At 54.8% G+C, this 16,223-nt stretch overlaps 6 protein-coding genes across 6 annotated transcripts; 3 read left to right on the top strand and 3 right to left on the bottom strand.

Moving 5' to 3' along the window:
- Nucleotides 1-1,007: 1,007 nt before the first annotated feature.
- N656DRAFT_794372 (uncharacterized protein) lies at nucleotides 1,008-5,793 on the top strand (the record flags this gene model as incomplete). The annotated part of the gene is made up of 4 exons (XM_064817267.1): nucleotides 1,008-1,450; nucleotides 1,506-3,400; nucleotides 4,151-5,683; nucleotides 5,753-5,793. 4 exons carry the CDS (start codon nucleotides 1,008-1,010, stop codon nucleotides 5,791-5,793), a joined length of 3,912 nt encoding a protein of 1,303 aa, XP_064673599.1.
- Nucleotides 5,794-5,850: 57 nt separating this feature from the next.
- On the bottom strand, nucleotides 5,851-7,261 carry N656DRAFT_774219 (uncharacterized protein). The gene has a single exon (XM_064814225.1). The coding sequence runs from the start codon at nucleotides 6,889-6,891 to the stop codon at nucleotides 5,968-5,970; it is 924 nt and encodes a 307-aa protein (XP_064673600.1). The 5' UTR covers nucleotides 6,892-7,261; the 3' UTR covers nucleotides 5,851-5,967.
- Nucleotides 7,262-7,407: 146 nt separating this feature from the next.
- Nucleotides 7,408-8,797, top strand: N656DRAFT_774220 (uncharacterized protein). Its single transcript, XM_064814226.1, has one exon. The coding sequence runs from the start codon at nucleotides 7,705-7,707 to the stop codon at nucleotides 8,650-8,652; it is 948 nt and encodes a 315-aa protein (XP_064673601.1). The 5' UTR covers nucleotides 7,408-7,704; the 3' UTR covers nucleotides 8,653-8,797.
- On the bottom strand, nucleotides 8,755-11,713 carry N656DRAFT_221421 (uncharacterized protein). Its single transcript, XM_064808930.1, has 4 exons — nucleotides 11,593-11,713; nucleotides 11,320-11,537; nucleotides 10,486-11,244; nucleotides 8,755-10,411 (listed from the first exon to the last, which is right to left on the bottom strand). The coding sequence occupies exons 2-4, from the start codon at nucleotides 11,488-11,490 to the stop codon at nucleotides 8,858-8,860; spliced, it is 2,484 nt and encodes an 827-aa protein (XP_064673602.1). The 5' UTR covers nucleotides 11,491-11,537; nucleotides 11,593-11,713; the 3' UTR covers nucleotides 8,755-8,857.
- A 1,031-nt stretch (nucleotides 11,714-12,744) lies between these two features.
- Nucleotides 12,745-13,365, top strand: N656DRAFT_701903 (uncharacterized protein; the record flags this gene model as incomplete). Its single annotated transcript, XM_064810980.1, has 1 exon — nucleotides 12,745-13,365. One exon carries the CDS (start codon nucleotides 12,745-12,747, stop codon nucleotides 13,363-13,365), a length of 621 nt encoding a protein of 206 aa, XP_064673603.1.
- A 282-nt stretch (nucleotides 13,366-13,647) lies between these two features.
- N656DRAFT_774224 (uncharacterized protein) lies at nucleotides 13,648-16,216 on the bottom strand (the record flags this gene model as incomplete). The annotated part of the gene is made up of 2 exons (XM_064814227.1): nucleotides 13,648-14,855; nucleotides 14,921-16,216. Coding segments are annotated over 2 exons (2,358 nt in total), but the record flags the coding sequence as incomplete, so codon positions are not given.
- Nucleotides 16,217-16,223: the final 7 nt, after the last annotated feature.

Here is a 16,223-nt window from a genome sequence, read left to right on the forward strand (position 1 = left end):
AATGAATGTCTTGTTAATAAAGCAAGTACTAGTACCTTATGCTCTCCTTCTCTTTTATCTTCCACATTACCCCTCCGTTACCCCGCAGTCTCCTTCGCGCAGCGCAGCTCGTCTCTATTGCTCTGCTATCGCGACCCCGCTTTATGCAATTCAGGGGTTCGGCGCTCCCGCGTTTGGTTCTCTGCCGTCCGAGTCATTTCCGGGACCCACACGCCCGGCTTCTCCACACTTCCGTACGCTCCATCACTGGATCCGGGTCCGCAGATACTCTAGTAGTCCAAAACGACTTATTAGCTGAGAGGTATTTGGACAGCCCAATGACTTCCCAGTTGTATGTCTAGCTATGTGCCACTGACTTAGTTGGGTAGGCGTCGAAGGATGACAAGCCAACTAGGTACCTTAAGTAATGCGGGGGAGATATTCGAAAGCAGTTGAAAGAAAGAATGCCTAATAAATAGAATTGCGAGGAAAAAGATAGCAACAATGCTCAAGTTGAAATCGGGAGGCAGTGCGCCTATCCCTCAGGGGCAGTGTAACATACCCTAACCCTGTTACTTAGGTCAACTCCCACTGTAGCTATTTAGCAGCTGCTTCCAGCTGCCGTCTAGTCAACATCCGCAATCAAGCGTAGGGTACGGAGTATTCTTCTGCCACATCATTTGATTCAATCAAGCAGTGACTGCGCGTCCTACATGCACATGCACATGCACTGCCACTGCCACACCCCTTTTGCACGACGGTGGTTAAATTCTGGAACGGGATTTCCCGCGTCTAGGCTCACAATGAACGCCAGACAGAAGCTCACACGAATGACGACGGAATTGTGGTTGCTCTTTCCTTTGGAGACAGCTCTCGGTCTGATTGCTACAGGTACCTTACCTACCTTAGTATACAAATTTTCCCCTCGATGACGAGTCTGTATGCTGAGCAAGGTGGTCAGCACTTGGGATTGCGCCAGCGGCCAGCAGGCTTCATGACAACCAGTCCGAGCTCTCGCAGCCAGGAGAATGGATCCAGTCTCGACTTTGGCTTTTTCCTGCAACGTCTTGGATATCATTGAGCGCGGATACACATGCTGCAAGACGTTCAAGGAACTCTACCAAGCCTCGAATGGCTTGAGCAAGCAGCGCATCGGCATAATGGACGCCGTGGACAGCATGCAGAGTGTTATCGACGACCTCCGCAACACCCGCCTCAACGTTCCCATGTCTCGGTCCGAGAAGGGCAAGGTCGACCAGTCCCTGCTCCTGGTGGTGTCCCGATGCGAGGATTTGGCCAATGACCTCGCTGCCGCCGTCGAGAAATGCCGCGTCAAGAAGACGGGCTCTCTTGTTTCAACCGCAAAGGCAGCTGTCCGGGCCATGCTGTCGCAAGCAGACATTAACAAGATGGAGCTCGATCTGCAGCAACGAGGCCAGACATTGCATGTGCTGCTCATGACATGCACGCAGTGAGTCCGAGTTAAAAGAATTCCAGCATGAGCGAGGGCTAACATTGCTACCAAGTCGCGACGTATCCTTCGTTCTGGACCAGATCAAGGGAACAGAAATTCAGCATGAGGCGCGCCACGGTCGAATCATGGAGAGACTGAAGGAATTGGAACAGCAAATGGGACCAGCGACTTTCCTCCAGCAAATGCCGGTGGATGCATCCATGGTCCGAAACCAGATGGCCGAAGCCACCGACCTTGCCGGAGAGGCCCAGGCCATGCTCAACAGGCAACTGATACTTACGGGTCTTAAATTTCTCGGAAACGACATGCGCATGGGCGAGGTGCACGAAGCGGCGGATGAGACGTTTGGCTGGATCCTCGAGGTGGCCGCCGAGAAGAGCCTTGGCGACTCGAACAACGTCACCTTTGCCCAGTGGATGCGAAGCGGACTCGGAGTCTTTCACATCACCGGCAAGCCAGGATCGGGCAAGTCGACTCTAATGAAGTACCTTGTAGACCACCCGCGAACCCCCATACTCCTTTCAGACTGGTCCGGGCCAAAGAAGCTCGTCATCTCCAAGTTCTTTCTCTGGAGGTTCGGAAACCGGGATCAGAAGAGCTTCAGAGGACTGACACAGGGCTTGCTCTACGCGGCCGTTAGGTCGGCTCCCGAACTGACCGAGTTCCTGTTTCCACAATACTGGGATCCAGCCGGAGTCATCTCCAAAAGTGCGCGCATGCGAGTCAAGTTTGACATCACCGAGCGAGACGTCGCAACCGCATTCAAGCGCCTGGTCGAGGGAACGGTCCCAGAGATTATCGACCGCTTTCGGATCTGCTTCTTCATCGACGGTCTCGACGAGTTCGACGAGCATCAAGGTGTCTCCTTTCTGGAGCTGCGCCGTCAGATTCTTCAGTGGTCCTCCCGGTTGCCAGAAACCCTCAAGATCTGCGTTTCCAGCAGACTGTGGCCCGTGTTCGAGGGCATGGCATCGTCCGAATTTCACAAAATGAGCCTTCACGATCTCACCCGCAACGACATCTCCAAGCTAGTCACCAACACCCTCAACAACCATGAGAACTTCCAAAAGCTCCAGATCACCGACCCAGTTGGGTGCCAGCGGCTTATAGATGAAGTCGTAAACGACGCCGAAGGTGTATTCCTCTGGGTCACTTTGATCTTGCGGTCCCTGGAAGACGGACTCTCCAACAGCGACCCTCTTTCCTTGCTGCAAAGCCGAGTGGCAACAACGCCGCAACAGCTCAACGCGTTCTTCAAGACGATACTGGATAGCATCGACCCTCAACATCGCCAGAGCGCGTACTATCTCTTCGCACTGGTCATGCGCATGGCCGGGAGTCTTCTTTCGAGCCCAAACGGCTCGTCAGACCTTCTTGCTCAGACGCCAAATCTGCACCCGCGAGAACTCCCGGGCATCTCGTACGTATCATTGCTGGGTACCTCGTTCCTGTTCTGGGCGCTGGACGGAAAGCAGCGGGTGGACGCAGCAACATGTTGGCCGGAGGAGAAGCTATCCGACACCCGCGAAGAGATGAGGGAGAAACTGAAAGTGACTGCGGTTCAAGTCAGGGGACGGTGTAAAGGGCTTTTGGACGTTGACGAGATGAATTCTGTCAAATTCATCCACCGCACCATACCTGAATATCTGCAGGAGTATCTCGGTGCGAGGTTGCACGAGTATGGGATGAGTGATGAGAGAGTTGGCCAGATCTTGGTTTGGATGTTGCTAGCGGAGGTGAAGTACCTGGGAATCTATGATCTCAATGCGATGTGGGAGGGGGAGGCACGACCAAAGAAAAAGGTGGAGTTGAAGGAGATTGAGGAAGCAGTACCGAGTATTCGCAAGGACGAAGACGACGACAAAGACGGAGACAACCTTGGAAACAACACCCCTGGGGAGGAAGAGCTCGATCGTGTCCAGAACTTTGTCGCCGAACTGGAGAGCAGTTTGTCCCGTCCATTGACCATGCCGTGTGAGTTCATGCACGAAGGCCGCATGTACCATTTGCTTGATTGGAAAGGCAACGCCTCTGGCCACGACTGTTTTAATGATGAAAGCGTTCAATCTTCGGATATCGCTTGGGAAACAGGCGACTGCTACAGCCACAACAGAGGCGTCTCTAACTGGTTCAATCACGGCGAGACTGGCGCGGCATATGCGATGTCGGAAGACTATTTTAATGCGAATCCTGCATCGACGTGGTCTAGCAGAGGGGCTGTAGTAGGTGAAGGGACTTACGCCCGGTCCTGTTCGCTATCCCGGACCACTGCTACGTCAAACGGCAGCCTTCTTTCCATAGACCACGGAGAACAGGGACCTGAAACTTATGAAGCCGACTCAGGGATCGAATTCGCCTCGACAGACCGATACCCCATCCTGGGCTGCAGTTTACCATTGACAGAGCAACAATTACAACATTTACAAGGTGTTCCGTCATGGAGCCTTGGATTGGGGAGACGTGGATTGCCGTCATGGTATTATCATTCTGATGATGGTGTTAGCGAGGGGCGTTCCAAATATCCACTCACAGCATCAGAGTACCTCGAAGCTCTATTTCGTTCTGACCGTGGTGTTGATGTTGACGAGGGGCGTTCCAATTACTCACTCACAGCGTCAGAGTTCCGCGAAGCTATATTTTGGGCGTCCGCCGGACCGCACCACAATCCTACACTCTCAAGACTGATTTCAGTCGCAGAGGAACCGATCCAAGATGCTAACCTCATATCCGACTACCGTAAGCGTCGAGCACAGATCCATATGTCAGAATATACCAACTGCAATGAGGAGACCCCTTTTTCCCAGCCCTCAGTGACACACCCCTGGCTCCGAAACTGCACCCCAACCATGACACGCTTCGGCTATATCATGAGCCGCCTACGACAGGCCGATCTTTCAAACCAGGAGGCAACCTTCTCCATTCTCGATGCATTAGAGACTGAAACCAGCCTCGCCCAGTGGTCCATCTCCGAACCACCAGACTACCTCTGGGCCATGGTTCGGGAGCCCTACTTTCAAGAGTCCTTGCGCAGAGGACCTTCGCACATTGCAACATACTCCCGGTACGCCTTCGGTGTCCTCAGTATCGCAGCTTTTCTCGGTCTCCACGAGTATGTCACCTGGCGACTGGGCCGCATGGCCAACTCCTTCGATCGCAAGGGCTTCTTTGCATCGTATACCCTCGCCAACGTCATGGACGGACTTCTGTGCAGCCCTTCTAGCTCGCGAATTCTCACACTTAAGTCGCTCCTCCGTCACGGCGTGTCGGTCAATCTGGCTATGTCTCCCTCGTGGTATCAGAACCAACCTATTGCAGACATCGGCACCGTGTGGCATAATTACCTTTTCGAGCTGTTCTGCGAGCAGCGCGGATTCGACCTCGACAGCACCTCTATCGCAACTCCTCATACGGGTTTCAAAGATGCAGGTCGTACCGCTGATCCCATGTCAACTTTTCGAGAGGGAAATTGGCATGTGATATCCACCTGTCTAGAGGTGGGAGGCGCTGACCCCGGCTTTGCCGTCTTGATGATGGAGAACTTCTCAGAGGCCCAGGAAGGTGACATCCCGGCCAACTACCTGGGGCTTCTTCGCTGCTTCGCCGAAGTCCTCCCACCAAGCTCCCCACCAAAGCACCCCTTCGACTACCACCTCATCCAAGAAATTTTACAAACCCACGCCGAAGCGCGTCGAAAAGAGCAAGATGCCGCCGCCGCATTGGGGCTTATCAAAATGCATGAAAAGGGAATATATTCATCGGCAGGCGGCGAGACACCAAGCATCGGCACGCCCCCTTCGAGCCCTCTACGGCAACCCGTTACCTACATCCAGTCTTTCCAATCCCGGTACAAGACCCTAAAGCTTCGCCTCTCTCTCGCTCTTGACGAACCTGATCCCGCCCCTAACCAACCTCCTGAACATATCCTCGCTTGCCGCATATCTCTAGAAGACATCATCAACCACCTACGACCTCCCTCTCAAGCCCACCTCCTAGACCTCTTACAAACGGCCCACCTACTACGAAACCCTCCTCCAAGTTTCAAGGACAGAATAATGAACCTCCCGATGCGCACAAGAACTGCCCTGCGGCTAGCTGCAATGGTGTTGTTGCTCCTGGTGGAAGTGGTAATGGAGATAATGCCGAGACCGCGGAGCGTGAGAGCAGGAGACCTGTCTATTGCCAAGAGCTCCACGACTCGGATGGTGTCTCGCTATATATACATCTTAATAGGTACGTCGGCGTGGCTTCAAATCCACCAGCGGAGATTGCTCTACGACCGGGGTGCTGACTGGATTATAGAGCTGGTTCTTGTTGGGTGTATAGCTGTGCTTCTTGTGTAGGATGATAGATACTAGCACCTGGTCTCTCGGTATTGTGGGATACTAACAATATACCCATTCCAGTCTACCTGGTAATTCGGTTGGATTCATCCCTATACACCTAGCACCGGACACTACTCGCTACCTAACCACCTATAGCCCGCAACAGCACCAACCCACCTCCAGCTCCTTACACTACAAATCCGAATCATTACTAATCGTACTCGTCCCCCCTCCCTGCGCCTCAGCAATGACCTGAGTCCTTGTCACCTTGCCAGCCGTATCCGTGTAGATCCAACTGGTAACCTCAATCCCCGGGAAGGGATTATAGACATACTGCAGCTCGTACTCGCGCACCTCGCCGTCTACCTCAATGGTCTTGTTGTGTCCGTTAAAGGTCATGTCGCGGTCGTAGTAGCCGACGACCTCGCGGCGCTGCTCGTTCCCGTCATTGTCGAGATACTCGTCGACCAGGTCCCCGTTTTGCGCCAGTACCCGGTTGCGATGGGCGTTGCCTTGATAGTCGTTGACGCTGTAGAGCACGTTGTGCTCGATAGTGAAGGGCAGTTCCGATGAGCGCTTGGCGTTGGCTGCCGAGGAGTTGCTGCCGCTGCCGCCGCCCCCGCCGAGCGTGTCGCCGATGTCGCCGAGCGTGTTGTTGACTATCTCGGCCACCTCCTGTCCCAGGGTCGCAATGATGGGGTTCAGGTCGATGCTGGTCAGCACGTCGTCTACCATGCGCACGACGTTGCCCAGCCGCGCTTCAAGTTCGACCTTGGCGCTCACGTTCTCGATGGTCAGTTTGACGCGGTCGATGCTTGCGTCGACGCCGGCGTTGATGCGCAGGAGTTTGAGGACTTGCGCATCGAGATTGACTTTGGCTGTGATGTTGTCGACTTCGATGTCTATAATGCCAACGCTCACCGAGGCGTTGAGGTAGACGTCCGGGACCTCGCTGAGGACGACGCCAGGATCGGTGTTTGCCGTTTCATAGATGGCGGACTCGGGGTCGCCGCGTTTGTCCAGGCGGTAGCCAAAGTAGCCATCGTCTCCGTCTGCCGCAGACGCGGACGCAATCCAGAGGACTAGGGGAATTATCGCAGAGATTGTGCACTTCATCTTCAGGTTGGTTTTCCCGTAGTCCGACTAGGCTCAATCATAAAGAAGAGACCCCGAAGGTAACGGGGAGAGGTTGGGCTATGGGCAAAGGCAAATGCTCACATGCATGAGCCTTCCGATGGTTACCAACCCTGATTTCCTTGATGTTGCTGACGAGTAGGCCGGAGGTCCGATGTGTGCAACACATCCTTGAAGGACTGGTGCTGGCTCAAATGGTATCAGGTCCAAGACATCCAGTATTCTGGTTCACAGTAGCATTAAGCTTGGCGTGCCTGATATCAACTGGGGTACTTCCAAGGCAAGACTTGGTTTTAGCGGCATTGCGATGCCAAGAATAATAACAGAATCAATGCAAGAACCAGAAGCATGGCCAACCCCTGGCAGACTGGCGGCATGCGACACCACTGCCCCCTGTGCAGCGTTGCAGCAACCATCGGGAAAAGCGCGTCGAATGGTTCGCTGCCAGGATCATGGTGTCCACACCCAGAGCGTCCTTGGCCGGCCGGACCATGAATGCGACGACGCGTCCAAGGGCTGGCACGAGAAATCAAGGTGGAGGAGATATGCCGTAGCAAACCCAATAAGAATTGGCCAGGAAGCCGACCATGGAAATGGCATCCTGCAAAGCAGTCTTGTCTTCATCACTGGCTTGTTATACTCCCGATTCGCGAGGCAGCTGAGTGTCCTCCCCCCCTTTCTGCCTCCGAGTCGTCGCCCTCGAGGGGTTTCATACCTCTTGCATCCAGAGCTGGCGGTCTTCAAGGCTGCTGTAAAGTCATTCTTTCAAGGCCCCGGGTTCAAGAATCAGTTGCCATGAGGAGACCAAGCGCCCGACCCCTGTTGGGGGGGTTCTGCCTATTGCTGCTAGCGGTATCGGCAGCAGCGCAAACAACATCGCCAACACCCTCGCCAACCCCAACAGACACCCCGTCCTCATCCGCACCGCCTGGTACCTCAACACCGACGACCCCAGCTGAATCCAGCACAGGCTCCTCATCACCAAGCACCCGCTCTTCCACTCGCACCGGAGGCGGCACACTCCCACCTCTTCCCACAGGCACCTCTCCACCAGACGTGCTCCTGCGCGTGCCGGAGCTGCACGTGGGGCGGATCGAGCTCGACGTGGACGACCTGCGGGCGGACCTCAACCTCAACGCCGAGATCGCCAACCTGGTCTCGCTTAACGTGGGCGTGCAAGTCGGCGTCAACAAGGTCAACATCACCATCGCCGACGTCGACGCCCAGCTGGACCTGGTTATCCGGCTGGGCCACCTGGCCGAGATGGTCAACCGCACGCTCGCGACGCTCAACCTCAACCCGCTGCTCATCAACCTCCTGAACGATGTTAGTGACGTGGTTGATAGTGTTGTGGGTGCCGTGGATGGGTTGCTAGGCAGTATTTTGAATGGGGATGTGAAGCTGAACTTCCTGATTGATAACTTGGGTAATATTGTTCAGGAGGTTGTGGAAACGGGCGGGGAGGTTGTCAGCACCATCGTGGGCAATTACCAGAAGAACATGACCTACACGGGGATCTCCAAGGAGCTTGGGAACGGATTGACTCAGAAGACGTATCGCTATGACCCGCTGGGGAGCTTGGTGAACATCATCTTTAATACGCTGGGTCAGGTGGTGCAGGCTGTGGTCATTGGGAAGGATAATGGAGGAGGATCGTCGAGCTCCAGTTCTGGCTCCGCACAGCCAACGTCGACCGTGAGCGCGACGACAGGTAGCGCTGCTCCGACTACGACAGCCGGATAATAATAGGGCTATTAGATGACATGGGCAAATGGAATACTAGATATCTTTCGACAGGCATTAAAGTTCACAAACAATCTGGAGATTAACTGACTACCTAGTAGTACGATTGACTTAGCCTTTAGGTCGTGGTAACTGAAGTGAGAGTAAAGCGTATTGGTGTAGTATATAAATGGACATAAATGGAACTCGGCAATGTGAATGCCATCTAGATAATATTAAACATTGTAGCCCTCTCCCCGTCCCCTAAACTATTGCTAACCCCCTCCTCCGCAAACCCCTGGCCATCCTCAAACCCACCCAGCCAGCAATCCCCGATAATCCTCCACCTGCCTTGCTGACCATCCACCTCCCTCAAAACAAACAGATACTCACCGCCATCAAACCCCACCACCACGTCTCCCTCCCGCACGCCGTCCACCGCCCATCCAAACCTTCCTCCCTCGGACTTGAAGAACCTTCGATTGTTACACCACTTCGAATTCGCCCAGAGAACAGTGTCGTATGCCGTTCTCAGCTTGTCACGGAATTCATCAGCCACCTCCTTGGGCAGCCCGTGCATCGCCATCATGTGGTGCATCCGCTCCCCGAGGATCTCTTCCTCGGTTTTGTCGGTCAGCCGCATCTCCACCAGAACGCCGAATCCATCGGCGCACTCAGGGCCGGGAACCCCGTTGTCCCGTTTACGGTTGCACATATAGCTGCGCCAGAGAGCCTCGTAGGTTGGCCACATCTCCTCGTTGGAGTCCGGGGGCGATGGATCGGCCGCTAGGACCTGGGCCAGTGCTGGGTCGGCGATGTGCAACATGTTGCAGAACGACGCGATCATGTTATCTACGCGGGCCTTCATGCGCAGACTGTTGCGCTGCGCCGGGTCGAAGATGGGTTTGGGTTTGAGCCCGGGCAGGTGAGGTTCTTGCACATCCACTTCCTCGTCTTCATCCACATCCTCCCAGTCATTATCGTCTTCACCATTCCCACCCTCATCCTCATCATCCCCCTCATCCTCAAGCTCATTCTGGTCTTCACCCTCCCCACCGGGGACTGCGGGGACGCCGAATGGCGCCATGAACGGCAAGCCCGGCGATTCCTTTGGAGCAGGGATGGCGAGCACCGTCTCAACGGCGGCAATGCGATCGAGGATGCGGCCGCGGATGTGCAGCGACCGCGGGTCTCCTCTAGCGTCTATTTGGAACGAGGGCTTGGCGTAGCGGCCGTTCCCGCAGGCGTTGCAGCGCAGTCCACGCACACGGAATGGTTCTACGTGGCCAGCTCGCGTCCAGTCGGGCACCCAAGACGGCAGGTCAAGCACGCGGGGCTTGGAGGGGACGTCGACGCAATGCGTGAGAATGTCCAGGGGTTTCGGGGACGTTTTCAGGTGCCAAATGGCAAACGAGGTGAACATTTGCTCCGGGGTAAGCGAGTAGTCCACGGTGAGGTCGTCTTTAGAGGAAGTGAGGCCGAGGATTCCGTAGATCTTGTCGCTGGGAAGGGTGCTTTGAAAGTCGCGGAGCTCCTCGGCTAGGGTGAGCAGGTCCATGGTCGAGTGCGGGAGTTGTTGGACAAGTCGCTCCTGTCGGAGCCAGTCCATCATGATGATGGCTTTGAGGCCTCTGTGCATGTTGATTGGGGCATCGAGATGGTATTTCCTGAGCGTCGAGATCACTTGGGCGAGAGCCTCCCAAGGCAGGACCCAGCGGCCTATGTGAACGATAGCCTTCCGGGCGTTGGCAATCTCCTGGATGACCCAAGTGCGATGAAACTTCAACCTCTCGTCAGTCTCGAATTCATCAAGACAGGGCATCTTCCCGCACATGCAACTTAGTGCCCACCTACCCAAGCGCGATCTACAAACTCGGCTATCTTCTCCCATTGCAGCCGTTGCATCTCTGGCGACTTAACAAAGGGCAATAGGACTTCTTTTATAGTCGAACCATTGGGGGCCATACCCTTCACGACAAACAAGTCGTGGAAGAACTCGTGCAGCCCATGCAGCATATCGATGACTTCCATTTCGATGCCGATCTCGTCACCCAGCCATATCCTCACCTGGGAGGCGTTGGCGTAGATTTGGCCCATAATCTTGACGTGTTCGTTCCGCTCCGACAGGTCCTGCTGGTTTATGCACAGGGCGTCCACCCAGATACGCAGGGGGCTTTTCTCGTCGCGGAGATGGCGCAGGGCTCTGTACAACTCGCCGCCGATGGTCACAGGCTCATCGTCTAGCAGCATTAGGCCGTCCGGAACTTTCCCGCCAAGGCGTATATAGAAGGCCCTAAGGTGAATCCGAGGATCGTCAACCATGTCCTTGAAAGCGATCGAGCCGCCTTCGTCGACAAGATTGCCGTCGTCATCATGGCCATAAAGACTGAAAGGGATCAACGTGTCAGGATCTACTTTGTGCTCCGTGTTGACGCTGCTGTTCCAGCAGTAGCTTAGCGCCTCATAAGGCTCGTCGGGCGAGGCGATCGATGTATGCGACAGGCTGCCAATGAGAGGGTCGTCAAACTGACCGGGCGACACGATCAGGACTCGGGTTTCAGTAGGCAGGTTGAGCCGTTTGTATGGGTAGTCCGCACCTGCCATGATTGATGACTTTCCATGCAAGTTAGTACCACTTTGGAAAAGATCTCGGCTGTTAACGGTGCAAGGGAAGGAACAGTTGAGTACATTATTCAAAATATTAAAGTTGGCTTCTGGCGATGGCTCCCTCACCCAACTGAAGCCAAGAGGCCCAAAACAGCGAGGGCTGTGTTTCAACCGCATTGGCGTTTGGCTGCTGCCTACTCTAGGTATCCATGGCGCAGCGAGCGCATCGGTGGCTTGCAGTCGATTTGGCATGTATTGGATGTACAATACATATGAGTAGATTGAGCTCGCTAACCTCTCTTGTATACGGATTAACTTAATTCGAACGCATATTCTACTAGTAAGAACGTTTACCGGTCAAGAGAGTCAATCAACGCTTACCGCGCAGACACCTGTGGGCTCGACCTTGCATTCATGATTCAGGTGATAGTTGCCCCTGAGTGGATACAATTAACCTCGAGCCAACAGGTTCCACCAGGTGGTTTCAGTCCAATCACTTTAACAGCTGCAGGGCGCGCAAGAGTGAGGCATAACCCTAACCCTTCTCTATCCAGCTCTTTAAATCTCAATCGCCCTAACGTTATCCGTATCGTCCACAGCCCTGCGAGTCTCTGACTGTAAGACACACCACTCTCAGGCACAGCTAAGATTGCCCTTGATCGCTCACCCTGGACTTGGCGAACCCCACAGAGCACGCAAAGTACATAACTTAGACCTACGTATCAATATAATGCCATCAGCGTCGTCACGGCCGAAGCACACCAACTGACCATCGCAACTGCGCTTTACGCGGACCCGTCTTGCGCCTCGCCCAATCCAGCTTATCCAAGTCAGCTGGCGGGCTGCCTCATCTCCAGTTTGCACAACAATCAATCGGGCGGCCGTCAGCACACCACTAGGCATGATGGACTTTTCAATCTGCCGCGCTGGCCGTGCTCCTATCTGCCTTTTTGACAAGACACTTTGTATATATTTGCTTGTTGGCTCGGGAGGACTATTCCGAGCTTACGCTAGTATGAAGCGACGTTGGTTTAGGACGGATTTCGGCATGGCTTAGCTAACAGCAGCAGAGGGATTTTGAGGAGCGCCGTTGGATGCTGTAGGAGCGGTCCATGGACAAGGGCTAAACTGGGGATTTGAAGCCTAAAAAGGCCTAGCCTTCGGCACTCAACAAAATCCAGAGCTAAAATGGACAGTCAGGATCCCAACGGCATGCAAGTTGTGCCGCATGCGGGTGGCGTGAGTGGTGCAACCAACCTTTGAACGTTGGATGTGGCTCAATAATAGGGCGAATACGAGAGAAAGCATTCCTACAACAGAATACGAGATTTGTGCACTCAACGACGTACCCTGGCGTGACATTGGCCGCCGAGTATCAATATCTGGGACAATACTTAAACAGTGCTTCTCGCCTGCTGTGCTTGTGGAGTGGCGTGCGCACCTTCCAGTTGATCAACTTCTCGCACCCCGTGAGCACCAATCACTCGAGGGCCCCAAAAAGAAACCATGAAGGTCTCCGCCATCACCACTCTCCTCGGCGCCGCCGTCCTCGCCTCAGCGCAGGCAACAGACTACTTCTTCCGCTACATTGGCGGCAGCGACGTCACCCACGGCCAGCGGCTGCGGGGTAACATCTCATATCCATACTTCTCACCCGGCGTCACGCCCGCGCCGTACAACCCGGCCGACCACTTCAGCCGCATCTACATCAACGCCTCAACGCCGTCGGTGCTCTACGTGGTTCCCACCAACCCGCACCCGCCCCCGGTTCCGGGGTACTACGGCCTGAGCAACCTGGATGAGGTTAGTGATGCCTACCGACTGGTGCAGAGCTACCGCCCGAATGACGAAGGGCCCGGGTTCCGCTATCTCGAGTGGAATGTGCTTCGCGCGGCCGATGAGAGGGTGCTGCTGCGCTACAGCGGCGACGCAAACAGCGAGTGGAGGTGGATTGTCGTCAAGGAGACGACAACGGCGGGTATCGACAAGTGGGTACCGTGGTATGTCAAGCCGTCGGCGGGTAACATGGCGAACTTGACGGCGTGGGATTACCGGCTTGTGGATTTGGAGTTGGTTGTGGCGACTGGCCCGGTCAACTCGATTGCGCCCGGCGGGGTGCAGGAGTAACCTAGCACGCCTAAAAAGGGTGGGCGGGTGATGGGCTTACCCGGTTATGACGGCATGGTTAAGGTAGGCCAGAACGCGGAAGCAACCCGGGAATCCGGGATTGGAGGATTCTTTTTGGCATGCAAGTAGACGGCAAGAACTCCTAAGGATGGTTAATGTGGTCATGACTCCCAGCCCGAGGAATTTCATATGGTTTCCCCTCGGATCAGCAGTTCAAGTCGCTAGAATAATGAAAATAGGCACATAATGAAAGTCTCAAAGCGACCATCGACGAGTCACGGAGACTGCCATTCATCTTATCCAGAGACTATGTTATACCTATCGGTTGTTCAGCAGAGCACATCAGGCTCTGTTCATACCTACCTCTGTAGGTGAATCCTAACTGAAGATATCTAAAGTTATGGGTATCCAAATACCTCTATAGCCCATCAACTGAAGCGCTCTCCTGACAACCCTGCAACTGCATCACTCCCCTTATCCCTCAACAACCACACCGACACCCCCAGCGTCAACACCGCAAGACAATACTGCCCCAGACCCGTCCCTCCCTGTACGTCTCCCACCACCACCGACCACACTACCGTCAGCCCCGTCACCACCACCAATGCCGCGCCCGCACACCACGACACCAGTCCCCAATTAACACCCTGAACAATATAAAAACCCCACCCTTCCGGTACATTCCACCTCCCATTCGCTCCCGCATCCCATCTCAACTGGCACCACAGCTTCTTCGGCAGTATGTCCACCGCCATAGGCCCGAGATGATCCCCAGGGTCCAGGAACGCATGCATAAATATGTCAGGGGGCAGTGGGAGCTTGCCGATTCGCGGCGGGCAAGGGGAAAATGCGTATTCTTGATTCAGAACCTCCTTAATGGAAGGGATGGAATCGACTTCGTACGAACCAACGCATTCACCTGATTTCTGGAGAAAAAGCAGCTGGAATTTGATGTAGTGCATTGTTTTTGGGACGAGGAAGGGATTCTGGCGCGGGCGGAGGGAGTAGTATGCGCTGCGCAGCCGGGAGAAGAGCTCGGAGGAGCAGTTGACGTCCGTGATGTTGACATTGGCGAGCTTGCGGAACGGTATGCCGTGGCGGCTGAAAGTGTTGACGCACAGAAGGAGGTATTTTTCGGTTCCAGCGGGGAGGAAGGGTTCGGGCTGGGTGGCTTCGGTGTCGGAGGGGGTGGTGTTGGGCGAGGAGCGGCGGGAGTTGGCGGACTGCGAGGTGGCGGACGTGGAGGAGGAGTCGGGAGTTGTTTCTGTGGTAGCTGAGATGGCGCTGCTGGAGGAGGGTGTTAGGTTTGGGGTTTGAGGGGATGTATTTGTGGCTGTTGGCACGAGAGTTTGTAATGGTATATGTTCTGTCCTACTTGAGGACCGGGAAGTGATTGTGCTCGAGTTTGGGTTAGCTGCTTTTTTGGCGAAGGCTATTGCAGCCATTTGCTGAGCTTCAGGGACTTGAATGCGTAGAGTGTCGCCACATCGCTGTGAAGGAATGAAGTCAGCTGCTGTTATGAAATGTCTGGATCGCTTGCCCGGCATGAACTTACACACGTCCATGAGATCCGAACCTGATCAGTTGGGAGCCTCGACTGCCATAAGCCAGTGAGTGTACACCAGAAGCGCTTCGATGCGATCTTCACGGCAGAGAACGAGGATGCTGTATCGACCCGAAGATCCGCTCCCAGAGATGTTTCGCCTATTAAGATCGGGATAGCAGGTTCGAAACGCGACTCTGATACCTTTTGGCCTACCATCTCGCCCATCCTCTCCAAAAACGCGGTGGGTGTGTTTTCAGAGACCGTAATTCCTGGGGTTCTTTCTTGTGGCCCGGCACTCTGCTGGTCTGATCTTCCAACGGAGATATCGACTGGGCTGCTCGCTTGTGCTTCCGCTCCGTGGACTACGATGTCTGCCATCTCAGCTTGTTCGTGGGGTGTTTCCACACCAAGCCATACTCTCAACGACTGGCAGAGTTTGCGGAAGGCCTTTGACGAAATCATGAAATCCTTGACTGCCCATAGGTTGTCAAGTGTCTGGATCGAGGGTACCTCGGGGTCATGGTCTAATTCATCATGTTCCTCATCATCCAAGTCGTCGAGGTCTTGGATATTGTTGAAGTCGTCCCCTAATGCCTTTGCGCTGAGCGGCTCCTTTTCGGATCGCAGTTCCCACCTGTACTCAACGACGTCTGTGATCTCCAGGGACAGCCGTTGAGCAAATTGACAAACAAATTTCGCCGCTTTGTACTGCGGCGGATCGGTTGCCTCGGCGCTGAGTGCGCGTCCGTATCGCACGAGGAGACGTCCAAGGTTTCTCTGGAGTCCGTCAGGGCCAACCTTAGACATGGCGATATCGTAGAGAGGGCTGAGTGATTCATTCGTCAAGAACAAAGCTTTGAGCTCATGGATCGTGGCAAGCCGGATGCCCACGGGCAGTTCGACTACGCCCCGGGGCGACGCAATGGAGGGGGCCTCTGACATGACGCTTTCGAGGTCGCTGGTTTCCGAGTCGTCCGTGCTGTCTGCTAAGTTTGTGTTGGCGTTTGATTGTTCGAACCCTGGGGGCAGGGATAAACTAGAGGCGGTTGGCGCGGGGTTGTTGCCCCAGAAGTCGACGACGTTGACCGGTTCTGCTGCGGACGCAGGAGCCGGCGCCTCCGGAGGCGGGTTTACTGAGTGGCCATAGTCGTCGCTGTCCTGTTCACGGTTAGAATCCCGCCCTGAATCGTAGTCCTCCGCGAGGTGTATAAAAGAGTATGACAAGGTGGGCGTCGTGGTCCCGGATCGCCGCCTCGCGAGGTTGCTCATGCTGGTAAGTGTGTCTTGATGCTCCTTGCCCGATACCTTTTCC

Source organism: Canariomyces notabilis (genome assembly GCF_033297395.1).
Source record: "Canariomyces notabilis strain CBS 508.74 unplaced genomic scaffold N656scaffold_2, whole genome shotgun sequence".
Lineage (NCBI taxonomy): Eukaryota > Fungi > Ascomycota > Sordariomycetes > Sordariales > Chaetomiaceae > Canariomyces > Canariomyces notabilis.

Excerpts from the sequence above, each read along its gene's own strand:
- N656DRAFT_774219 (XM_064814225.1), bottom strand. The coding sequence starts at position 6,891 with ATGAAGTGCACAATCTCTGCGATAATTCCCCTAGTCCTCTGGATTGCG.
- N656DRAFT_774220 (XM_064814226.1), top strand. The coding sequence starts at position 7,705 with ATGAGGAGACCAAGCGCCCGACCCCTGTTGGGGGGGTTCTGCCTATTG.
- N656DRAFT_221421 (XM_064808930.1), bottom strand. The coding sequence starts at position 11,490 with ATGCCAAATCGACTGCAAGCCACCGATGCGCTCGCTGCGCCATGGATA. Across the intron at positions 11,245-11,319 it reads ACTTTAATATTTTGAATAAT|TCATCAATCATGGCAGGTGC; the intron begins GTACTCAACTGT and ends TTGCATGGAAAG. Across the intron at positions 10,412-10,485 it reads AGTTTGTAGATCGCGCTTGG|TTTCATCGCACTTGGGTCAT; the intron begins GTAGGTGGGCAC and ends GAGAGGTTGAAG.